Genomic DNA, 26,167 nt, shown 5'->3' with positions numbered 1-26,167 from the left:
AAATTTAAGGACAGGTTACATAAAGCTTGTAGCTTAGCTAGGGAAAATTTAAAGTTGGCTCAGGAGAAAATGAAGACTTGGTATGATAAAGATGCTAGGATGAGGATGTTTAAGCCTGGAGATAAGGTGTTGGTTCTTTTCCCAGTGCAGACAAATCCTTTACAAGCTAGATTTCATGGTCCTTATGAAATTGTGTCTAAAATTAATGATGTGGATTACGTGGTAAAAACTCCAGATCGTAGAAGGTCAACACAACTTTGCCATATAAATATGTTGAAACCATATTTTGAGAAACAATCTGATACAGTGACTGTTGTGGTTAGTGAGAATGAGTTTGATTTAACTAGGAACGTGATAGATGATTCATCTGACTTTCATTCTAAATCCAACATTGTTTCTGTTAGGTTACCAAATTCAACCATTCTGGAAAATATTGATGAAAAATTAGCACATTTACAGTTAGATCAGAGACAACAGATGAAGGAGTTTGATGTTACAAGAGTACAATATTGTGATAACTCATATTAAAGGTAAAGATAATGTGGTTGCTGATTGTCTATCTCGATGTTGAATGTACACTGTAATTTTTTTTATGGAGTGGTTTTTTTTTCAATTGTAACGCTCCTACTGTATTGTGACTTATAAGCTGTTATATGATGGTGTTGTGGATTGTATATGTTATAAAATTTATACCTTTGTTTTTCTTGTAAGCAATTGTTAAAAAATTTTGTTCTTGTCAGACCAAAAATGTTTTTTTTTGGAGGGAGGTGTTACATACTCGTGACACATGACAGTGGAGCCCTTGTCATGTGACTGGGGTTGAAGCTGTACTGGACTTGAGGTGATGGTCTTGTGATGGTGGAATGACGTCATTTTCCCGCCAGTAGAGATCATGTGACGGGTTTTTTTTACAGGTTATAAAAGGTAGACCCCACCCTGTGAGGAGGGGCAGTTCGTGGTTGGATTTGCCAAGTTGACTTCATGCCACTGCGTGTTTGAAGTGATGACGCAGTTTAGTTGAAGGATGAAGTTTTTATTTAATGCCTGAAGTTGAAAAGGTTAATGCCAACAGGTTCTTTATGATTCTGTTATTTCGCAATTACAGGAGAGTGAAGATTTAAGGTTGGAAGTAAAGATCGAGGAGAATCGCTTTCTACGGTGAAACGGGGGCGACCTTTGTTTGATCCTTATTTGGAAGGATTTCGTTGACTATCTTCGTGTTAATCCCTAGGTTTACCTAGAAAGGATTGAAGGTAGTGGAGAAGGAAAGGTCAGTGCCTTTAAGCCGTTCTGTTTCGTAAATTCTTCGTGGGAATTTCGACGTCGGGAATCGAAGCAAGCGACGTGAAAGAGAACTTAAATCGTCCTGTAAAGTCTCTCCTTTTAAATGGACTGTGAGCATATTGAACTTTTGGCAATATCACTTTAAGAACTGTTTTGGAATATCACTTTAAGAACTGTTTTGGAATATCACTTCAAAGAACTGTTTTGGGAATATCACTTTACGAACTGTTTGAACAGCCGCTCAGCAGCTGTTTCCGGTTACGGTAGTGTTTGTTTACTTTTGGGGGGTTTGTTTTCTGTGTTTAATAAACGTGTTGTTTTATTATAAGAAACCCTTGCCGAACTCATATATTTATTGTTGCCTGAATACGTAACACAGTACGTAGAGCACGATCCGTATGGAGAGCGGAGAGTTGCGGGTTGAGGAGGTGGGCAGCAGGAGGGATAGATGGTAGAAGTTTAAACTGAATGATCAGTTTATTTTGGAGGCTGATGGTATATATGTATGAGAAAATGAATTGAGTATCAAATTAACGTTCATTTTACCGTGTACATTTTAACAGCTTCTTTAATCAGCATGAATCGGTTTTCTTTGTGTTCCTTCACACCTGCACAGATCAGTGTCTTGTCCGTTTCACAAAACAGCTTCAGTTCTTCCTTATGTTCCTCGCAGTGACATTTACTTCCCTTCCCTTTCGGATTCAGGTTTAGATTTCGAGCTCTTTCAGCCAGATTTCCTAAGGCCCGATTCACCCTGAGGGTGCGGTCAGCAAACACCTCTCTACATTCCGGGCAGGAGTTTCTCTCCTCCCTTTCCCAGCACCGTGTGATACAAGAGCGACAGAAGTTGTGTCCGCACTCCAGTGACACCGGATCGGTGAAGAAATCCAGGCAGATGGGACAAATTACCTCCTCGGTCCAACTCTCGACCTGTCCTTTCGAAGCCATGTTAATTCCCAGCACTTCCTGATTCAGAATGCTTTCACTTTCGGGGAGTTGCTGATCCCCTGCAGTACCGCGATTGTCCACTACGCGCGCTGTAGTCTTAGGGAGTGAACATTATGTTGCTCTCTGTGGAAAGGAATTGTGGTAATTTCCAGATCAGTGAGGGATCAGAAATAGATTAAGCAGATCAGAACTGAATGAAAACTCAGCCATAGACTGCCTAAGCCCTGATATGATAGGAGAAGGGTCGGGCATCCCGTAAAAACCCAGTGTGACAGAAACGTCAAATGAATCTCCACAGGCCTCATCCCTGCGGTCGGAAGGACCTTCCCCTGGAAGACGATTGACGATTGAAGTCGTGTGGTGAGAGGAGAAGCCAGACGCCAATCAATCCCAGGCCCTGGACAGGGGACTCTGACGAGATGCTGCTGGCCGCCTGTGTCCCGGTAGGCGTGATGGGCTAAATTAGAAGCAGAACAGAAATGAAGCCAGAGAGAAGAGCCCGGTTCAGTCTAAGGCAGGACTGAAAGGGGCAAGTTCTGTAAAGAGTGGCAGAAGAGACTGCAGATGCTGGAATCTTGAGTAAGAAACGTGATGACGAGGAACTGAGTGGGTCGGGCAGCAAATGTGGAGAGAAATGTACAATCAACTTTCCAGGTTGGGATCCTTCATCTGGAATGTCTCAACCCAAAATGTCGATTTTCCATTTCCCTCCACAGACGCTGCCTGACGAGCTGTGTAACTCCAGCAGCTCGTTTTTACTTTTCTCCAGGTATAAAGAGAGTCAGGCTGGGGTGTAACATGATGGTTCAGTAAATATTTAAAACAATTATTAAATTAGTTCATACCATGTAATGTAATGTGCTGTAGATTTCTATGTTTCTGTATGAACTCCTCATCTTCTAACAAGGCAAGGATCAGGCATCCTGACTGACCATCAAATTCTCTGATTGTATTCCTGTCTGCATGAGAATGGGCAATTTCTGTCTTTAATCAACCTGTGACTTGACTCAATTTGTTCTTTGGTATTATTTCAGTTCTGGTCATGTCCCACAACACTGCAAAGAGAACTTGTTACTACATGTCTGATCCTGGAGATGTTCTAATTCCTTGGACTCCCTCCCCCCAGCTGATTGACAGTGATGGCAATGGCAATGACATGAAAGTAGTTACTCTCATTGGAGTGTGGCACTTTTGTGATGTGAAAGCCATAACTCAGCTGGCATCGAGGACAAAGCTGTTTTCTCTCCTTCTTTACCCAGAGAGAACTAAATCTGACTGAAGGATTTTTTTTTGCCATACAGCATTAAATGAAATTTTTACTGATTGGAAGGTAGATTTTTCATCCAAGATTAACTCGGAAATATATTTTTGCTTCGAGTTTCTAATCCTTGCATTTATACAGCTGGACCTCGGCAGTGTTTGAGAGAGATATTCGCTCACAATTCCTCGACTGAACCGGGACAACGCTGGCAGAGACACGCATGGCTGCCTCTTTACCCAGAAGGCCGCACGAACGAGAAACCTATCTATCAGGCACCAAAAATCTACGATGCGCATGCGCCGCAGAGATGGCGGCGGCTGCAGCGCTCGTCAGCTGAAAACTTCCCGGGGCTCGGGTACGGATCGGGGCTGTCCTGGAGTGCAGGACCAGTGCGGCAGGATCTCACAGTAATAACCCTTCAATCGTGTCTCAGACACCGGAGATTACTTCCCCCCCTGAGACCCTTCTACCCGCGACCGGTCCTTGTGTGCCTCTCGCCTACTGAGCGCATGCGCGATATTCGGGATGACCTGCGACCTCCGCGCATGCGCATGCGAGTAAACAGGAGAAAAACTTAAGATGTGAGAAATCCAAAGCTGGAGGAAAATCAGAGGGGCCTGCAGCAACTATGGAGAGGAGAGAACAGTCGGCGTTTCAGACCGAGACCCTTCTTCAGGACTGGAACGGAAGGGAGGGAGAAAGAATGTGAGGGGAGGTGAGATAATAGTGTGAACAGAAACGTGGACTGGACAGTTCTTTGTGGGTCTCCAGTACCACTCATCACCACTTCCGGCAGAGAACCACTTGCAGTGCAAACTGGGGTCTGTCTGTGTGGTGAACTACATATACCTGTCTGGACACGCCCCCTGCCGACTGCTCCTGTGGCTTCTCCCACAGACCCCTGGATAAAGGCGATCAAGGCCTGAGCCCGGCCTCTCAGTCTCCAGGATGTAGTATGGTGGTCACTCACTGCTTGTTCCTTCTTCCAATCAATAAAAGCCGATATCTCGCCTTGCGTCTCAGAGTGAGTTATTGATGGTGCATCAGTCTGTCAGGAAGGCAGTAATCTAGGAGTGAGTGAGTTTGTCCACGCCCATCCTTTGCAGGTTGTTGCACTGAAGACGCGACTGGATTGTATTGAAGGCACTGGCGAAATTAAAAAAAAGCGATTCTCACAATACCAATGTGAGTGAGCTCGCTGCAACAGGTAGATTATGTATCCACACCCTCATGAGGTTGGTAGGCAAACTTTAGAGCGTCCAGGATAAGTCAGAACCAGCCTCTCGGTCACCGTCATCACAGGAGATGTGAGGGCAGTTAGTCTGTCGTTATTAAGTTCAGATGGAGTCGCCTTGTTGAGCAAAGGAACCAAACAGGAAGTCTTCCACAGCACCGGTATCTTTTCTCGACTCAGTCTCAGATTGTAAAGGTGAGACAAAGTACCAGAGAGCAGGCTCACACAGGCCTTCAGTGTCCTGGGGCTGATACTGACAGGATCAGCAGATGTAGTCTCTCCGGCTGTCTCCTACCCTGACCAGTCACTGTCAGACGGGTCAGCAGATGTAGTCTCTCTGGCTGTCTCCTACCCTGACCAGTCACTGTCAGACGGGTCAGCAGATGTAGTCTCTCCGGCTGTCTCCTACCCTGACCTGCAGTCACTGTCAGACGGGACAGCAGATGTAGTCTCTCCGGCGCTCTCCTACCCTGACCAGTCACTGTCAGACGGGTCAGCAGATGTAGTCTCTCCGGCTGTCTCCTACCCTGACCAGTCACTGTCAGACGGGTCAGCAGATGTAGTCTCTCCGGCTGTCTCCTACCCTGACCTGCGGTCACTGTCAGACGGGACACTCCAGGCTACTTACATTCTAAGATGGTGCTGCGCTTGTGACAGCTTGTTGCTGCAGCTCCTACGTTTCGCCGTTTTTTTTCTGTGTTCTGTGAGACATTCTGGATTACTGTGTGTCAGGAGTGGACAATCCCGTGTGCTGGAGCTTTTGGAAAGCATCTGTTGGATAAGTCACCGACACCCAATGGGATGTACCCCAGGACACTGTGGGAAGTGAGGGAGGAGATTGCTGAGCCTCCGGCGATGATCTTTGCATCATCAATGAGGACGGGAGACGTTTCAGACGATTGGAGGGATGCAGATGCTGTTCCCTTTTCCAAGAAAGAGAGTAGAGATCGCCCAGGAATGTCACAGGCTACAACGGGACATTGATCGGATGCAAAACTGGGCTGAGAAGAGGCAGATGGAGTTCAACCCAGAGAAGTGTGAGGTAGTTCATCTGGTAGGTCAAATATGATAGCAGAACGTAGTATTAATGGTAAGACTCTAGGCAGTGTGGAGGATCAGAGGGATCTTGGGGTCCGGGTTCACAGGACACTCAAAGCTGCTACACAAGTTGTATTTGTGGTAAAGAAGGCACGCGGTGCATGGGTTTAAGAGCTGAGAGGTAATGTTGCACCTATATATGACCCTGGTCAGACCTCACTCTGATTACTCTGCTTATTTCTGGTCGCCTCACTACAGGAAGGATGTGAAAACCATAGAAAGGGTGCAGAGGAGATTTACAAGGATGTTGCCTGGATTGGGGAGCATGCCTTATGAGAATCGGTTGAGTGAACCTGGCTTTTCTCCTTGGAGCGACGGAGGATGAGAGGTGACCTGATGGAGGTGTACAAGATAATGAGAGGCATTGATCATGTGGATAGTCAGAGGCTTTTTCCCAGGGCTGAACTGGCGAGCACGAATGGAGGTATTCTGAAGGTGCTTGGAAGTAGATACAGAGGAGATGTCAGGGGCCTGTGTTTTTTACGCAGAGAGTGCTGAGTGCGTGGAATGGGCTGCCGGCGACCTTGGTGGAGGTGGAAACGATAGGGTCTTTTCAGAGACTCCTGGATAGGTACATGGAGCTATGGGCAAGCCGAGGCAGTTCTACGATAAGGACATGTTGGGCTCAGTGTTGTGCTGCAGGTTTTCTTTGCTTCTGTGTTCTGTCATCCACCTGTTGCAGTGAGCTCACTCCCACTGGAATGATGCTGGTGGCATTGTGAGAATCATCACTTTAAATCGCTCTAGTGCCTTCAGTGTAATCTATCCGCGTCTTCTGAGCAAGAAATTGCAAAGAATGGGTGTAGACAAATTCACTCTCTCCTGGATCACTGCCTTCCTGGCAGACAGACCCCAGTTTGTACCGCTCGGTAGTTCTGTGCCTGAAGTGGAGGTGAGTGTCTCTGAAGCCCCACAAGGGACTGTCCTGTCTCCGTTTCCGTTCACACTGTGCGCCTCAGACTTTCAGTACAACTCTGAGTCTGGCCACTTGCAGAAGTTCTCTGATGACTCTGCGGTAGTTGGGTGCATTAGAGATGGGCAGGAGTCGGGGTACAGAGGACTGGTGGACAGGATTGTGGAATAGTGAGGAGGAATCACCTGCTCCTGAATGTGGCCGAAACCAGGGAAATGGTGATTGATTTTAGGAGGAAGAGGACAGTGACGAGTCCTGCACACATTCTGGGAGCAGAGGTCACTGTGGTGGAGGACAATTAGTTGGGTGTTCACCTCGGGTAAAGACATGACTGAAAAACCAACAGAAAGGTTGTTTTCAAGAAGGGGATGAGTAGACTTTGTCTTCTAAGGAAGCCGAGATGCTTGAATGTGTGAGGCAGGTTGGTGCAGATCTTTTACCAGTCTGTTGTAGCGAGTGCAGTCTTCTTTGCTGCTTTCTGTTGGGGGAGCAGCATCGGTGCAAAAAGACAAAGTAAACTCATCAGGAGACATGGATCCATTCTTTGATAAACTTACCGATTATGGACAATCTGTCATATCCTCTCCATCACCTACCCGACAGGCAGCAGATTCCCCATCCCTCTTTCTAACAGACTCACTCATCCCCGCCGTCTCAAGCATAGTTACAGAAATTGTTTCTTACCAACTGCAAGAGTTCATCTTTCTGAGATAGGTGAACACACATCTTAGTTCAATAATCCCTGCATTATTATTTCATGCAATATTATTGCACATTGGTACAGTATTACTGTGTATATTATTATTCTCTACTTTCTTATTAGTAAAGTCTGCACACTGTTAAGTGTATTTCTAAATGTTGTTGCTGTAACGAAATGAATTTCCCACTCAGGATCAATAAAATATTATTATTCTCCAGCCCTTTATCTCTCTGACTCATTAACTTCTCAGCTCTTTACTCTCCCCGTCTCCCGGTTTGCCCTATCACTTCATCTCCCCCCACATACTGACTTTCCAGTCCTGAAGAAGGGTGTGGGTCTGAAACGCCGACTGTTCTCTCCTCTCCATAGTTGCTTTCTGCCCCACTGAGTTCCTCCACGTGTTGCTTTGGATTTCCGCGTCTGCAGATTTTTTAATCCTGTTTAAACCAATGCGCATGCGTGGGCGGCACAGCCAATCGTGAACATTGCGCATGCGCTCAGCAGACGAGAGGCTCTCGGGGATCGGACGCAGGTAGGAGCGGGGCCGCGGGTGGGAGCTTAATCACCGGCGTCTGAACCGCGATTAAAGGAAAATTACCATGAGCTCCGTCCACACTGGTCCCGCACCTCAGGACAATCCCGGTCCTTTCCGTCTCTCTCAGTCCCACGATTTACCCGAGTCACGGGGAGTTTACGGCGGTTGAGAGCTGGCGGCGCCGCCATTTCTCCGGCGCATGCGCATCGCTGGGTCCTTGGATGGCTGATGGACAGGTTTCTCCGCCGTGCTGTCTTCTGGGTAAGGAGGCAGCCATGGTTGACAGGCCAGCGTTGTCCCCATAGAGATTGTCCCTAACGCAGCGACTTCCAGCCATGTAAATCCGAGGATCGGTACCTCGGAACAAAAATATAGTGTCCGGTTACTCTCAGATAAAGAGTCTACCTCCCAGTCGGTGAGAATGTCAATTACTATTGTATAGCATAAAAAAAATCCTCCGGTCAGCTTTAGTTCTCTCTGGGTAAATAACGATATGAAACACCTTTGTCCTCGATGACAGGTGACCTGTAGCTTTCACATCACAAAATTGCCACACTCCAATGAGAGTAACTACTGCCCACCCCTTCATAGTCATTGGCATTGCCATCGATGGGTTCATCACTGTCACTCAGCTGGGGGGAGGGGATCCCAGTAATTAGAAAATCTCCAGGATCAGACATGTAGTAACAAGTTCACTTTGTCGTGTTGTGGAACATGAACTTGAAATAATACCAAAGGACAGAGACAGACTGAGCCAAGTCATAGGTTGATTGAAGGCAGAAGTAGAGCCCTTTCTCATACAGACAGGAATACAGTCAGAGATTTTGTTGGTCAGTCAGGAGGCTTGATCCATGCCTTGTTAGAAGATGGGGAGTTCACATATAAACACAGAAACATAAGTCTGCAATTCATTACAGGCCCTTCGGATGACAACCTCATGCCGACCATATAACCTACTCTAGAATCTGCCAAGAGTTTCACTACCAAATATCCCTCTATTATTCCCAGCTCCACGTACCTACTGAACAGTGTCTGAAAAGACCCTTATTGTATCCACCTTTACCACCGTCGCTGGCAGTGCATTGCACGTACCTACCGAACAGTGTCTGAAAAGACCCTTATTGTATCCACCTTTTCCACCGTCGCTGGCGGTGCATTCCATGTACCTGCCACTCTCTGTGTGAAAAGAGAGTGAAAAAAAAAGCTTATCTCTGGTATCCCCCTTGTACCTACTTCCAAGCACCTTAAAACTATGCCCCCTCATGTTGGCTCGTTCAGCCCTGGGGAGAAACCTCTGGCTATCCACACGATCAATGCCTCTCATCATCTTATACAACTCTCTCAGGTCACCTCTCATCTTCCATCGCTCCAAAGTTTACTCAGCCTACTCTTGTAAGGCGTGCTCTCCAATCCAAGCAACATCCTTGTCAAACTCCTCTGCACCCTATTTAGAGTGTTTTTTCCTGTTGTGAGGTGATCAGAATTGAACACAGTGCTAAAAGTAGGGCCTAACGAAGGCCTTTTATATCTGTAGTAGTACCTCACCACTTTTGAACTCAGTCCCATGTCTGATGAAGGCCTTCTTAAAAACATTGTCCAGCTGCGTAGCAGCTTTGCATGAACTATTGACATAGATCCCACGATCTCGCTGCTCCTCCAAACTGCCAAGAGTCCTATCATTAATATTGTATTCTGTCTTCAAATTGGACCTACCGAAATGAACCACCAGGTTGAACTCCATCTGCTTCCCACAGTCACCTGTGGTATATCTCAACATGAGATGAACTGGGTGATATTCTGATGCCAGAGCTCACATTGAGAGATGATCTTATAGAAACATGCAAAATTATGATTCAGATAGTTAAGGTAGAGGTAGAAAAGTTGTTTCCACTGGTAGTTGAGAGTAGAACTAGAGGACATCACTTTAACATTCGGGGCATTTGGGATGGAGATGAAGATTTCCCCCAAGAGTTGGGAATCTATAGATTTCTCTGCCCAATGAAGCAGTGGAGGCTACCTCAGTAAATGCATTTGAGACGAGGTTGGATAGATGTTTGCAAAGAAGGGGAATGAAGGGCGATGGGGAAAAGGCAGGTTGGTGGAGACGGGCCAGATGATGTTCTCCTACTCCTTTTCCTTATGTTCTCACCACAGACTAAAATCTCACCTGAAAAACTGTCCTTCACCTATTGATGTCCTTTCAAATATTTTTACAGGTTTGAAATGGCAGAACACTTGTGCATGGGCTGTCTATTTACGGATATATAAGGATTGGCCAAATATTTTCTTTGCAAGACCGACACAGCTATTGTCAATCCTTGGAGATGAAGAATTATCTCATCCCAGCTGGAAATGTGTTTTGTGTCTGAAATGAAGTTTTCTGTTGTAACTCAGTGTTATCCACTGGAACCGGGAGCTGAGAACACACCAGCATTTGCTCACTGGAGATCAGTTCTTCAACCCATTGATTGTAGAAGGGATTCAAACATCTGACTGTCTGAATTGCCAGATGATTGATCGCAGTGAGATATCATTCTCCTTCTCTCAGTGTGGGAAGGGATTCACTCACAGCCTACCCACAGACACGCCAGTGAGTTCACAGTGAGGAGAGGCCATTCACCTGCTCTGTGTGAGGGAGGGGATTCACTCACAGCCTACCCACAGACACGCCAGTGAGTTCACAGTGGGGAGAGGCCATTCACCTGCTCTGTGTGAGGGAGGGGATTCACTCACAGCCTACCCACAGACACGCCAGTGAGTTCACAGTGGGGAGAGGCCATTCACCTGCTCTGTGTGAGGGAGGGGAACTACCCAGTCATCCAGCCTGAAGATACATCAGGAAGTTCACACCACAGTGAGATGCTCCACCTGTTCTGACAGCAGGAAGCAATTCATTCTGTCGACGGTGCTAAATATACATCTGAAAATTCCCCAGTGAGAAGACAGTAACCTGTTTACATGGTGAGAAGGCATTCACACACTCAACCATGCCACAGTGACACCAGCAAGTTCATAACGGGGAGAGGCCAATCACCTGCTCTGTGTGCGAAAGGATTCACTGAATCATCTCAACTGAATGAACACCAGTGAGTTCACACTGAAAAGATGTCGTTCACCTGCTTAGACTGTGGGAAGGGATTCACTCGTTCATCCACACTACAGAGACACCAGCGAGTTCACACCGGGGAGAGGCCATTCACTTGCTCTGAATGTGGGAAGGGATTCAGTGACTCATCCAAACTTGTGAGACACTACCGAGTTCACACCGGGGAGAGGCCGTTCACTTGCTCTGAATGTGGGAAAGGATTTGCTCGGTCATCTCAACTGACTGAACATCAGCGAGTTCACACTGGGGAGAAACCGTTCAGCTGCTTTCAATGTGGCAAGGGGTTCACCCAGTCATCTCATCTGAAAGTACATCAGCGAATTCACACTGGGGAGAAGCCGTTCAGCTGCTCTGAATGTGGGAAGGGATTCACTGACTCATCCCACCTTGTGAAGCACTGCCGAATTCACACTGGGGAGAAGCCATTCACATGCTGTGAATGTGGGAAGGGATTCACTGACTCATCCCACCTTGTGAAGCACTGCCGAATTCACACTGGGGAGAAGCCGTTCACGTGCTGTGAATGTGGGAAGGGGTTCACTGCGTCATCCAACCTGCTGAGGCACTGCCGAATTCACACTGGGGAGAAACCGTTCACCTGCTTAGATTGTGGAAAGGGATTCACTCGGTCATCAGGCTTGAAAGTCCATCAGCGAGTTCACACTGGGCGATGCCAGTCACCTGTTCTGATTGTGGGAATGAATTCGCTCAGACATCTCAACTGACTGAACATCAACTGCTCAGACTGTGGGAAGGCATTCACACACTGATCCACACTGCAGAGACAGTGGTGGGTTCACACTGTGGGGAGGGTGGTCACCTGCTCAGACTGTGGGAAGGCATTCACACACTGATCCACACTGCAGAGACAGTGGTGGGTTCACACTGTGGGGAGGGTGGTCACCTGCTCAGACTGTGGGAAGGCATTCACACACTGATCCACACTGCAGAGACAGTGGTGGGTTCACACTGTGATGAGGGTGGTCACCTGCTCAGACTGTGGGAAGGCATTCACACACTCAACCATGCCACAGTGACACCAGCAAGTTCATAACGGGGAGAGGCCAATCACCTGCTCTGTGTGCGAAAGGATTCACAGAATCATCTCAACTGAATGAACACCAGTGAGTTCACACTGAAAAGATGTCGTTCACCTGCTTAGACTGTGGGAAGGGATTCACTCGTTCATCCACACTACAGAGACACCAGCGAGTTCACACCGGGGAGAGGCCATTCACTTGCTCTGAATGTGGGAAGGGATTCAGTGACTCATCCAAACTTGTGAGACACTACCGAGTTCACACCGGGGAGAGGCCGTTCACTTGCTCTGAATGTGGGAAAGGATTTGCTCGGTCATCTCAACTGACTGAACATCAGCGAGTTCACACTGGGGAGAAACCGTTCAGCTGCTTTCAATGTGGCAAGGGGTTCACCCAGTCATCTCATCTGAAAGTACATCAGCGAATTCACACTGGGGAGAAGCCGTTCAGCTGCTCTGAATGTGGGAAGGGATTCACTGACTCATCCCACCTTGTGAAGCACTGCCGAATTCACACTGGGGAGAAGCCATTCACATGCTGTGAATGTGGGAAGGGATTCACTGACTCATCCCACCTTGTGAAGCACTGCCGAATTCACACTGGGGAGAAGCCGTTCACGTGCTGTGAATGTGGGAAGGGATTCACTGCGTCATCCAACCTGCTGAGGCACTGCCGAATTCACACTGGGGAGAAACCGTTCACCTGCTTAGATTGTGGAAAGGGATTCACTCGGTCATCAGGCTTGAAAGTCCATCAGCGAGTTCACACTGGGCGATGCCAGTCACCTGTTCTGATTGTGGGAATGAATTCGCTCAGACATCTCAACTGACTGAACATCAACTGCTCAGACTGTGGGAAGGCATTCACACACTGATCCACACTGCAGAGACAGTGGTGGGTTCACACTGTGGGGAGGGTGGTCACCTGCTCAGACTGTGGGAAGGCATTCACACACTGATCCACACTGCAGAGACAGTGGTGGGTTCACACTGTGATGAGGGTGGTCACCTGCTCAGACTGTGGGAAGGCATTCACACACTGATCCACACTGCAGAGACAGTGGTGGGTTCACACTGTGGGGAGGGTGGTCACCTGCTCAGACTGTGGGAAGGCATTCACACACTGATCCACACTGCAGAGACAGTGGTGGGTTCACACTGTGATGAGGGTGGTCACCTGCTCAGACTGTGGGAAGGCATTCACACACTCAACCATGCCACAGTGACACCAGCAAGTTCATAACGGGGAGAGGCCAATCACCTGCTCTGTGTGCGAAAGGATTCACTGAATCATCTCAACTGAATGAACACCAGTGAGTTCACACTGAAAAGATGTCGTTCACCTGCTTAGACTGTGGGAAGGGATTCACTCGTTCATCCACACTACAGAGACACCAGCGAGTTCACACCGGGGAGAGGCCATTCACTTGCTCTGAATGTGGGAAGGGAATCAGTGACTCATCCAAACTTGTGAGACACTACCGAGTTCACACCGGGGAGAGGCCGTTCACTTGCTCTGAATGTGGGAAAGGATTTGCTCGGTCATCTCAACTGACTGAACATCAGCGAGTTCACACTGGGGAGAAACCGTTCAGCTGCTTTCAATGTGGCAAGGGGTTCACCCAGTCATCTCATCTGAAAGTACATCAGCGAATTCACACTGGGGAGAAGCCGTTCAGCTGCTCTGAATGTGGGAAGGGATTCACTGACTCATCCCACCTTGTGAAGCACTGCCGAATTCACACTGGGGAGAAGCCATTCACATGCTGTGAATGTGGGAAGGGATTCACTGACTCATCCCACCTTGTGAAGCACTGCCGAATTCACACTGGGGAGAAGCCGTTCACGTGCTGTGAATGTGGGAAGGGGTTCACTGCGTCATCCAACCTGCTGAGGCACTGCCGAATTCACACTGGGGAGAAACCGTTCACCTGCTTAGATTGTGGAAAGGGATTCACTCGGTCATCAGGCTTGAAAGTCCATCAGCGAGTTCACACTGGGCGATGCCAGTCACCTGTTCTGATTGTGGGAATGAATTCGCTCAGACATCTCAACTGACTGAACATCAACTGCTCAGACTGTGGGAAGGCATTCACACACTGATCCACACTGCAGAGACAGTGGTGGGTTCACACTGTGGGGAGGGTGGTCACCTGCTCAGACTGTGGGAAGGCATTCACACACTGATCCACACTGCAGAGACAGTGGTGGGTTCACACTGTGGGGAGGGTGGTCACCTGCTCAGACTGTGGGAAGGCATTCACACACTGATCCACACTGCAGAGACAGTGGTGGGTTCACACTGTGGGGAGGGTGGTCACCTGCTCAGACTGTGGGAAGGCATTCACACACTGATCCACACTGCAGAGACAGTGGTGGGTTCACACTGTGGGGAGGGTGGTCACCTGCTCAGACTGTGGGAAGGCATTCACACACTGATCCACACTGCAGAGACAGTGGTGGGTTCACACTGTGGGGAGGGTGGTCACCTGCTCAGACTGTGGGAAGGCATTCACACACTGATCCACACTGCAGAGACAGTGGTGGGTTCACACTGTGGGGAGGGTGGTCACCTGCTCAGACTGTGGGAAGGCATTCACACACTGATCCACACTGCAGAGACAGAGGTGGGTTCACACTGGGGTGAGTGTGATCACCTGCTCAGACTGTGGGAAGGCATTCACACACTGATCTACACTGCAGAGACAGTGGTGGGTTCACACTGTGGTGAGTGTGATCACCTGCTCAGAGTGTGGGAAGGCATTCACACACTGATCCACACTGCAGAGACAGTGGTGGGTTCACACTGGGGTGAGGGTGGTCACCTGCTCAGACCGTCGGAAGGCATTCACACACTGATCCACACTGCAGAGACAGTGGTGAGTTCACACTGTGGTGAGGGTGGTCACCTGCTCAGAGTGTGGGAAGGCATTCACACACTGATCCACACTGCAGAGACAGTGGTGGGTTCACACTGTGATGAGGGTGGTCACCTGCTCAGACTGTGGGAAGGCATTCACACACTGATCCACACTGCAGAGACAGTGGTGGATTCACACTGTGATGAGGGTGGTCACCTGCTCAGACTGTGGGAAGGCATTCACACACTGATCCACACTGCAGAGACAGTGGTGGGTTCACACTGTGGGGAGGGTGGTCACCTGCTCAGACTGTGGGAAGGCATTCACACACTGATCCACACTGCAGAGACAGTGGTGGGTTCACACTGTGGGGAGGGTGGTCACCTGCTCAGACTGTGGGAAGGCATTCACACACTGATCCGCACTGCAGAGACAGTGGTGGGTTCACACTGTGATGAGGGTGGTCACCTGCTCAGACTGTGGGAAGGCATTCACACACTGATCCACACTGCAGAGACAGTGGTGGGTTCACACTGTGATGAGGGTGGTCACCTGCTCAGACTGTGGGAAGGCATTCACACACTGATCCACACTGCAGAGACAGTGGTGGGTTCACACTGTGATGAGGGTGGTCACCTGCTCTGACTGGGATGGGTTTCAATCAGTCATTCATCCTTGTGTCACCGTATCAAGCTTTGACCCAACGTGAATCTGAGAGATCATAAGCTTCAGAGGACGTAATTCACTCAGGTTCACCAATGGAGTATTAAAGGCAGTGGTTCAGGGCTGGTTATTTTTGAGCTTTCAGCGGTGGCCACTCCACAGTCAGGATGGATTATCAAGAAAACCTTCATTAGCTGGAGCAAATGGAGCTGTCACTGTTGGAGTGGACAGAGTTGGAGCGGAGACTTTGAGGCTTTAATTCTTTGAGGTTTCAGTGGGGAGAGCAGTCAGTCAGAGAAGGCAAAATCATGATGGATGTAGAATTTTTTTTGCCCCTTCTTTACATTTTCTCAGTTGAAACAGTGGAGATGACAGGCGGGGTGGTGGAAAGCTGCTTTCTGGGATGTGGGAAGGCAGAGGACCCTGCTGTGTCCCTGATAACTACACCTGTGAGAAAGGCATCCAGCTTCAGCTCCGAACAATCCACATTACGGAGTTGCAGCTGGAACTGGATGAACTCCAGATCATTCAGGAGGCTGAAGGGGTGATAGGTAGGACATTTGAGAGGTATTTGCACCCAAGGTGCACGGCACAGGGAACTGGGTGACAGTGAGGAAGAAACTGGACTCTCTGTTTCCCCCTGTGCCCATCCCTCTGAACAACACAGGTATCACTTTAGGTACAGTCGGGGATGGTGGGATGACCTGGCAAAGAAAAGTCACAGCAATAGGGTCTCTGGCACTGAGCATGGCTCTGAGACTGAGAAGGGCAGGGAGGAGAAGAGGTGAGCTGTGTTGATACGTGGCTTGTTAGCTCAGGGAACTGACAGGATGTTCTGTAGGTGAGAATGAAATTCCAGGATGAATGAAATTCCCTCCTGCATGCTGGCATCTGGGTCATCTCAGGTTGAGTGCTCAGCATTCCTCAGGAGGGTGAACAGTGAAGGTCGTGGTCCATGTGGGTAACAATGATATGGGCTGGTAGAGTAACAAGGTTAAGTTAAGGGAGTTCAGGGAGTGAGGTGCTAATTGAAAGGACAACTCCTCCAGGTCTGTGATCTCAGGACTGCTGTCCGTGTGATGTGGCAGGGATCAGAAGATTATACAGTTTAACACGTGGCTAAAGAGTTGGTGCAGGAGGGAGGGGATAAGATTTTTGGATCATTTGAGCTTGTGAGGATTGCTGTGTACAGAGGAGTGAGGAGTGTGAGTAGGGACAGCACATCACTAACGGAATGTGACTGGGCACACAGGTCTCTCTGTCTCTCTCACAAACACATCAGTGGAGTGGGAGGGAGGGGAGTGAGAAGGGGAAGGGGAATGAGGAGGATGGAGTTCGGACTCCTTCACAAAGTCCCACACTCACCCAACCCTCCCCTCTGGAATTGGTCCCATTCCCTCCCCAAGATTGGGGGTGAGCATTGAGTCACCTTGCCAACAAGAAAAGGAATTGTTCGATAACATCTGCTTAACACGCTTTGATAATAAATTTACATTGAACTTGAACATTGAAATGTACTGTTGGTAAAACATGTACTGATGGGAAATGGTCTCAGTGAAGGTCCGATAGTGGAAAACGGTGTTCAGCCCCACTGCTCCGTGCCAGACAAGAGCCCCTAAATGAGTCTGCCCGTGTGTCTTTTATTTCCCTTCTCAACCCCATTCCCTGCCCTCTCCCCATGACCTTTGATGCCTTTACTGATCAAGCACTGATCAACCTCTGCTTTAAATAATGACTTGGCAACTGTGCCGTCAGTGGCAATAAATTCCACAGGCCCCTCATCTACCTAAATGCATGCTGTCTGGTATTAGGTATTTTGACCCGAAGATTTACAATGGCAGCTATCTACTCTATCTATATCTCTTTTAATCTTATCAAGCCGTGTCGGGGCACCCTGAGCCTCCTCCACGTCAGAGAAGCAGCCCAAGTTTGTCCGAACTCTCCTTACACAGTAGCTCATGCCTCTAATCCAGCCAACATCCTGGTGATCCTCTTCTGCAATCTCTCTAAATGCATGATCTCTGCTATTGGACATTTTGACGCAGAAGGTTAAAAGTGGCAGCTCTCTACTCTGTCTATACCTCTGGTAATCTGATCAAGCTCTCTCAGCTCACCCTGAGCCGCCCCCACACCAGAGAAAACAGCCCAAGTTTGTCCGAACTCTCCTTACACAGCAGCTCATGCCTCTAATCCAGACAACATCCTGGTGAACCTCTGCATTGCTGTCCTAAACCCAGCGGAGTAATAGGCTTTAAGTAAATAAATGGTGCGTTGTTGATTAATACGAGTGTCGAAGGTGACGGGGCAGCGGCAGCAGAACGGGGTTTAGAGGGATAATCCAATAGTCGTGATCGAATGGTGGAGGAGACTCAACGGACGGAATGAGTATTTCAGTTCCTATGACTTGTGGTATTGTGGTGAGATGGTGGAGCGGTGGGGAGTAAGGTGAGTGTCAAGTCAAACTTGAGTTTCTAGAAAGCATTGGGACACAGAGGCAAAAGAAAATAATATTTAAATGGTTAAAAGCAAGAACAAGAATTTACTGATAGACCAGACAGAACCTACTGCCTGAAACAGTTTGGCGGACCCTGCATCATCACGCCGGCAGTCCGAGAGCAGCGTTGGAATCTGCGGTAAGATGCCGAACTTTAAATAACTGGAGCCCGTTTCATGGAAAAGAGCACCGCTGTCACTGCGTTTGAGTTAACTCCGACACGGGGCCCATCGCGCGCAGGCGCTTCTTGGAGATGACGTGGGGCTTAAGAGCTCGCGAACCTTCGAGAGAGTTCGCCCGGTCGGAGGCCATAGCGGTTCAGTAGAGAAACCGAGGTGCAGGTCCGAATTCGTCTACAAAATCCGAGAGGCAGCCAGTTTTTCACCTCAACCTTAACCTTAACCTAATGAAAACTTATGACTGATTACTTATGACATTTTTTATGACTTATGACTAAGAACTAACGGAACTTTAAAACTGCCGCAGTTGCGAAAAATATAAGGAAACGTTGTTTGGTCATTGAGTGGAATCCAGTTAAAAACCTTTAGGTAGGCGCATTCAATCTCTTTCAAGTGGGGAAGCTGCACATGTTCAAACAACAGAACAAGAACTCCGACTTGACAGTGAAAAACTGGTTGACAGTGAAAAGGCAAACACGAGGAAATCTGCAGATGCTGGAAATTCAAGCAACACACACAGCGCTTCTCCTTATAGTTGCTGCCAGGCCTGCTGCGTTCCACCAGCGTTTTGTGTGTGTTGACAGTGAAAATGCTGCTTGTCAGTGGGGAAAAATAAAACTTTTTGACCGGGAAGCTGGAGGACCAGGAAACAGAAATCTGGGAGCCTTGAGCTGGAGCAGTAGGAGCAATAACTTGGAATCCTCAAAAAGGAAGAAAATCAAGTTGAGATAAAACAACATCAAAGCGCCATTAAAAAGTTGTACTTGCCCTTTCACCTGTGAACAGCCTGCAGGTGGAATCAAACATGGCTGATCAGGCTATTGGGAAATCAGTTGAGCAACTCAAGGTAATGCGAACGACAGCAAAATGAGTATTTTCTCGTCTGGCCAACAGTATTACCAGGGCCCATCAAAACATGTCTGAAGAGGATCTCAGAGTCAGTTTCAATAAACTCACAACAGAAGCCGAGAAAGTCATGGAAGCCAATGATGATGTGGAGGCCGGATTCATTGTGGAACGGGAGGCGGAGCTGAACGCAGAGAAAGTAGCCGTGTTAACTGAACAGCAAAAAGCCGACCTGGCAAAGACGGCAAATGAGTCTGAGTTGAAACTGAAGGAGATCAGAAACGTAATCCAGGAGACTCTTTGGAATAACTTTGGAAATGTTGAACTGTTCACAGCACTACAAGCAGCAGAGGATGAATGTGAAAACGTCGCTGCTGTACAACCCGATGGCCACTAGGAGGCGTATGACATCTTGCTTAACCACCTGCAAGGACTGGTACAGACAGCGAAGGAGGTGCATGGTCGGTGGAAATGATGGATCCCGCCAGGTGATCGGAAGCACCTTCTGAATCGCCTAAAGTGGCTCGAACTCCACATCCCCAAGTTGGTTTCCAAGAAAGAAAGGAGAAATGAGGATGCTGAAAGACTAACCCCAACGGCGTTGGGCTTTTCCTCCTATTTTCCCACGCCCGCCAGCAGACTGAAACCGACGGCCCTTCCCAAGTTTACTGGGAGAAAACGTGATTTTCACAGATGGAAAAAGGGCTGGGAAGCACTGCAGAGGCAGGGAGAGCCGACCTGTTCAAGAGAGGTGATAGAGATTCAACCACCGGACAGTCTTGACCACAAAATCAGAAGAGACCTTCGCCTCTCTACTTATCACACTGCTGATGACATCTTCCGTGTTCTCGAAAACCGCTATGGGAATCGAACGCGCATTGCTGTTGAAATAGTGGAGGAGTTACAGAAAATGCCAGAAATCGTCAGCCACGGAAAATATTGGAATTAATTCAAACTGTGGAGTAGGCACGACAAGACTTGAGTGGCCTTGGAGACACGGGTGCTATCAAAAATCCACTGGTGACAAGTTCAATTGAAAGTAAACTTACAGAAACTGTCAAAAAGGAATGGCTGGTCTATGTCGCTGACGGGGGAAATGCTGTGGCACCTTATAATCGGTTTGACAGTCTCTTGGAATTCCTCAAAGAGCAAGAGAGCGTATATGAGCAGCTGCAGCAACTGAGGGATGAAGATCCGAGTAGAAGAGAAACCAGGGCTGAGCCAAGTCTACCAAGTCAGGCGACGACCATGCGCGGTGTGTCGTCTGCGGTGATGGAAAGCACAAAAGGAAGCTCCACTTTTGCAAACGGTTTCGAGCGCCAAAGCTACGAGAGAAAAAGGCTGCAGTAAGAAAGGTGGCGGCATGCAAGAGGTGTCTCGAGGTCCATGATGACTGTTCATACTGCAAACCCGCCTGTCTGTGTAAAGACCAAGACTGCAAGGATGAGCGTACTCCCGAGCATCATTACTATCTGTGCCCCAATGCTGAAATAAAGAAAAGCAGCGCAGGTCAGGGAAAGAGCAGATTCGTTCCAGAGGAAGATAAAGGCAGGAAGAAATATAGAGAGGATCAAGAGGAGTTCTTCAGTAAACTTTCACCGGAATTGGCCAAACAGTGTTGCGATGTATTTTCAAACACTGCATCCTGAGCCTTCAGCACTGTGAAAGATAAGCCGGGCCTTCCGGTGGAAAGTGGATTGTAAGAGATGCCAGTGACTTCTCGAAGTCACAGCTGATGCTGGACAAAAAATAGGGACGTTAATTGACTTGGCTTCAGACAGCAATTATACAACCCAGAAGGCTGCAAGTGGACTGAACCTCAGGAGTGAGGAAATCACTCTCGTCGTCCATGGGGTTGCGGGGATGAAGATTCAGGTGGAGACAAAGCGGTACCTTCTAAACGTCACACCCAAGGGCACTCTCAAATCACAGCAATCGGTTTGTTATTGTCTAGACTCCACAAATCTCCACAAACTTGTGACACCGAAGCAACTGCAGAAATTCTTCCCAGACATACCGCCTGATGAACTTGTGCGACCCAGAGAAATAGATTTACTCATAAGCCATAGAGAAGGTCAGCTGGCGTCTCAGAGAGTCGGAGCTGTTGGAGACCTCGTGCTGTGGGACGGACCCCTGGGGAAGATGGCCAGAGGAGCACATCCTGACCTCTTTGAGTAGCTGTCTGTGGCGGTCCCCATGTCCAAGTCACAGTTTGCAAGGTCAATGAGAGCGGCTGCTGTCCAGTACGAGGAGCTCACCAGCAGAGTCCCAGAGCAACTTCCACCAAACAGACAGGATGGCATCAAGCTCCAGGAGTCAGGTACTTCAACCACCAACCGGGACTTCCTGGAGTGGAGGAAGTGGGATCGTATTGGCGCAGCATGCGAGCCAAGATGCCGGGGTTGCCGCTGCGGAAACTGCCAGCCGGGCGGCAAAGGAATGAATGACTCTGGCTGAAGAGAGGGAACCTGAAGTTGTAAGAAGAGGCCTCACCTATGTCACAGGTGACCGCCACAGCAAGGAACCACGTTGACACGCCAGGTATCCTTGGTTGGAAGACCCAGCTTCCTTGCCAAACAATAAAAGAACAGTCGAAGCTACGTTTCTCCGGACGGAAAAGCAACGAGCCAAAGAACCGAGTGGAAACCTAAGTACACTGCTCAAGTGCGCGACATGGTTGATCGAAGGGTTGAAATGAAATTGTCCGAGGACACGGTGTTCAGCTGGAACGGGCCAGTTCCAGTCACCTTATTGCTCCGAACCCGCCCTCTGTCACGACCCCAGTGAGACTCGTGTGGAACAGCAGCCAAACGTTCAGAGGCGTGAGCTTGTACGACCTGCTAATGAAAGGTCCAGATGTCCTCAACCAGATTCGATCTGTCCGATTCGGATTTAGGGCTGGAATATACGCTGCTCTGGGTGACATTAAAAAGATGTACAATTCGATTTGGTTGGAAGACCGGGAAGTGCACCTGCATAGATTCCTCTGGCGAGACTCCGAGGACGAGGAGCTGGGAGAATATGCAAACACAAGAGTGAACATCTGAGACAAACCAGCAGGGGGCATTGCGCAGCTAGCAATGCGCGAAACTGCTAACCTCCCTCCTTTCACCCAACTCAAGGAGGAGCGGCAGGTGCTCCAACACGACAGATACGTCAATGACATTCTCACCTCCCACAACAACCTTGACCAGCTAAAATCCATTACGGCGAATGTGGAGCAGATCCCGAAGGCCGGAGGGTTGAAGCTCAAGCCTTGGGTCTTTTCTGGGCAAAGTGGGAGGAAAGAGTGCAATGACAAGCTGGGCCAAGGCAGGAACCATGGTCATGTCAAACTTGGAGGCGACGCTACGTTGTATAAAAACCAACAACCCATCTACCAGCAGTGACCACCTCGCGTGGGTTGAGTACGCCCACAACTCTCTGGTTAATGCGGCCTTCGGAAGATCTCCCTTCGCGTGCTCCTTTGGGAAACAACCCCCGCTGTTCCCCGAGCAAGATCGTGGTGCCGTCTGTTCCGGCCCATATCTATAGGTGCCGCGACTTTGGGAGGACACACGCACGACCCTGCTCAGATCAGCCGATCGCAAGAGGAGGATTGTCGATCGATACCGGACTCCTGCGCCTGAGTATCGACCTGGGCAGATGGTGTGGCTTTCATCCAAAGACATCCCTCTCAAAAACGAGGCTAAGAAACTCGCCCCTCGCTTCCTGGAACCTTTAGGAGTCTAAAGTATCATCAACCTCACAGCGGTCCTACTTAAACTACCAAGATCTTTGCACGTTTCCCAGTTAAATCCACTTTCCGTCAGCCCCTTGTGTCCTCCGACTGAAACCCCTACACGATCCCGGATCATTGCCAACCATCCGGCGGCTACTAGATGTGAAACGTCGGGACAGGGGTCGACTGGGCCCAGTGTTCCTAGGTTGCCAGTTCCTTTATCCTGGACACTTCCCTCATCCAACACTTCCACCGGGACCATCAGGACAATCATGGAGGAACTTGCCTGGAGGCTTCCGTTGAGGGGAAGGGTACTGTCATTGTTCCTTCGGGTAATTCCCCATCTTGCTACTACCTCCTTAATTGGGCCTGATCGCTATGTATCCGTCTGGGGCGGCCAGAATGAGCATAACACTGACCACGGTCGATGCCCTCTGATCTTTTGTATGGAAGGTTTGAGCACATCCGGTGTGGTGTTCAGTAATAACCAAGATCGCCGTGTTGCTGGAACCAGACTCTATTGATAGGAAATCCATACACACCAGAACAAGTGGCCCCACTCTCTGCAAATGAGATAACGGAATGGGCCTTGTAGGCAGCGTCTTCCTCCGAACACATCGAATGCGCGGTTTACACAGTCTTTACGCAGTCACGGTTTACAGTACTCTTCGACCATAGTTTTCATTCGGGGTCAGTAGAAACGATCCAATCCCTAGATCTTTTCAACCCCCAATTAACCTGAATTATCATCAAATGACTTCAACACAATCCTCGATACTTCCCAGACTGAAGCAACTGGGAACGCGGAGAACTTTCTGGAGCAGACGTGACCCGGCACAGAATCTGGTTCCTCAACTGCCGTTTCGGCCAGTCTCTCCGCAGTAGAGATACGGCAGGGTGTTTCTTCATTTCAGCTTGGGCCATTTCCGCTTCCGCAGCCGCCGAGCAAACAGTGATTACACAAGGGTCATCTCGCTGAGCGGAGGTCACTCCCTCTGGAAGCAGCTCAGAGAACTGCTTTGCATCCAGAGTGGTCAGGCTTGTGGAATGGCGCAACCAGAAGTTCCCAAATGACCCACCGCTCAAACCAGCCCCGTGATGAATCCAGGCACGGGAACGCCCATCCACTCTCAGTCCATTTCCAGACCTTCATGCACACATGGGAGAAAACAACTGGATCAATGTTCCGGCCGCCCGGCCGGTACTTCAGGCTGAAATCATAGGCAGACAACGCGACGAACCAACGATGAACTTTGGCATCCAACTTTGCCAAGGTCAGGATGTAAGTCAATAGATCGGCTTCACAGACTGTCTCAATGTCAGAAACTCTAATTTTTGCGTGAAGCGCCCCCTTTCTGCCCGGGCGTCTCAGGAAACATCTCGCTGGCAGAACCCCAGTTCAGGACGTGCATGTAAATGAATTTAGGGGTGTCGGTAGATTTGGTTGAGTAATAAATATAAAGGTTGTTTCCTGTACGTTGATAATGAATGTACACAGCTTTTTGAAGGTGGTGGAAGCTATTCTGAGAACTGCTTGAAACCATTCTGATGTGCGTGTCAGATTTTTAGCGGGTTTGTGGTGCCCTCTTGGTGATGTGCACATATTTGAGGGTGCGCACCCAAATGTTCGCAGATTTAGTGTGCGTTGTCGAACATGGGAACACACGCGGATTTAGTGATGTCCGCTTTCAAATATCGGGGTGCATACGTGGCAGCACGTGATGGTCTTGCACATCAAGATTTCCACACGGGTTTTGGACTGGGTTCGGAGTTTTTACGTCGAGGCAGATTTTCAATGCGACTCATTTTTTGTTCTGAGATAATCTCATGCACATATGGGGTTGTCAGCAGGTCTGTTGTGCGCACTGATTTGGAACGACAATCGTGGTCCTTGGTGGTGCGCATGCGTTTAGGGTTGCACACAAATTCATGGCTGTCTTCCCGAACATGTGGGGGCGCACTTACCTGGGGACCAGATTTAGCGGTTTGTCGGCAACTATGGAGTGCACACGGCTTTGGGTGGGGGGATTTGGATTTGGGGGTGCACGCAGATTTAGGATTGTGCTGTCGGAGGTAGGACTGCACACAGATTTAAGGTTGCATCCAGATTTGGGGTTTCGGCCGATCGGAAGGTGCAAACAAACAACTGGTTGGCTGGGGACTTTTTTAATGTTGATACAGCCATTTTCTAAACTGTTTGAAATGATTCTTGCTCTGAGATAAGCTATTATGCATGTGAGGTGTTTGGGGTGCGCACTGATTTGGGGCTGGCACAGATTTTCATTGCTTTCGGGCTTTCTGGCGATGTTTACTGAGTTCGGTGTTCTCACAGATTTTTTGGAGACTGCGGATTTGGAGTTGTGACGGGTTTTAATTTCCGATACTTTTATAACCCCTGTGCTTTGTCCTTTCAACGGGTGCACATAGATTTTGTGGTGCTCTCTTATTTCTGTGTTGTCGAATATGGGATCAGCGAACGCCAGCGGATTTGGATTTACACAAGAATTGTGGGTTGCGTGCGAGTGCTTAATATCGAGTCAGCCGTTTTGTGTACTGTTTGAAAATTATGCTTTGGGATTAGATGAACTGCATGTGGAGCTTTCACCTGGTTGGTGTGCAAAATGATTATGGAGTGCGCTCCTGTTTCAGAATGTGCGCAGATTTGTGGGTGCACACGGATTTGGGTGTACACACTGATTTGCGGGTTGCTTGCGGATTTGGAGGGGCGCCCCGATTTGGGGTTGAACATGGATTTGGGGTGTACACAGATTACGGAATGCGTCGGCCAATATGGGATGCACAGTAATTTGCTGATGTAATTTGCCATATACGGGGTACACACCGGTTTGCGGATGTGAGCAATTGTGGTTCATTTGTCGAATATTGTGGTTCACTTGGAATGGGCGTCCATTCAGAATTGGGTGTGAATGAACGGGTTGACTATTTCGCTGCAAAAGCTGTTGAAGATTCAACTGTAGATTCAAACCTTCCACTTTGCAAATCAGAAGCTGGTTCAGAGTTTGCAGGGTTAAGAATTAGGGGCTTATGGTAAATCTAGTGGGATACTGGGCACAAGGGGAGCACCTTTAGAGAACACCTGTGTTCGGTTCATGGGAGAACCGGGTAAAAACAAGAAGGGAAGGAATTATATTGATACGACCTGAATTAGCCCGACTATAACGAATTATTCCTTATGTCGTGTTGGAAAACTCCATACTGGGTCATGTAGTTCTTGTCATTATGAAGCACTTGAACACACACTATTTCAGGGTGAAGGTGATCAGG

The 26,167-nt window shown here is 48.7% G+C and overlaps 2 protein-coding genes across 2 annotated transcripts; both read left to right on the top strand.

Moving 5' to 3' along the window:
• The first annotated feature begins 7,950 nt into the window (after nucleotides 1-7,950).
• Nucleotides 7,951-11,950, top strand: LOC132385836 (gastrula zinc finger protein XlCGF8.2DB-like). The gene is made up of 2 exons (XM_059958066.1): nucleotides 7,951-7,970; nucleotides 10,190-11,950. Exon 2 carries the CDS (start codon nucleotides 11,079-11,081, stop codon nucleotides 11,802-11,804), a length of 726 nt encoding a protein of 241 aa, XP_059814049.1. The 5' UTR covers nucleotides 7,951-7,970; nucleotides 10,190-11,078; the 3' UTR covers nucleotides 11,805-11,950.
• A 1,371-nt stretch (nucleotides 11,951-13,321) lies between these two features.
• LOC132385833 (gastrula zinc finger protein XlCGF8.2DB-like) lies at nucleotides 13,322-14,322 on the top strand. Its single transcript, XM_059958060.1, has one exon. It carries the CDS (start codon nucleotides 13,451-13,453, stop codon nucleotides 14,174-14,176), a length of 726 nt encoding a protein of 241 aa, XP_059814043.1. The 5' UTR covers nucleotides 13,322-13,450; the 3' UTR covers nucleotides 14,177-14,322.
• Nucleotides 14,323-26,167: the final 11,845 nt, after the last annotated feature.

The sequence above is a fragment of the Hypanus sabinus genome (assembly GCF_030144855.1).
Source record: "Hypanus sabinus isolate sHypSab1 chromosome X2 unlocalized genomic scaffold, sHypSab1.hap1 SUPER_X2_unloc_26, whole genome shotgun sequence".
NCBI lineage: Eukaryota > Metazoa > Chordata > Chondrichthyes > Myliobatiformes > Dasyatidae > Hypanus > Hypanus sabinus.
This window is presented reverse-complemented; position numbering and strand designations above follow the sequence as displayed.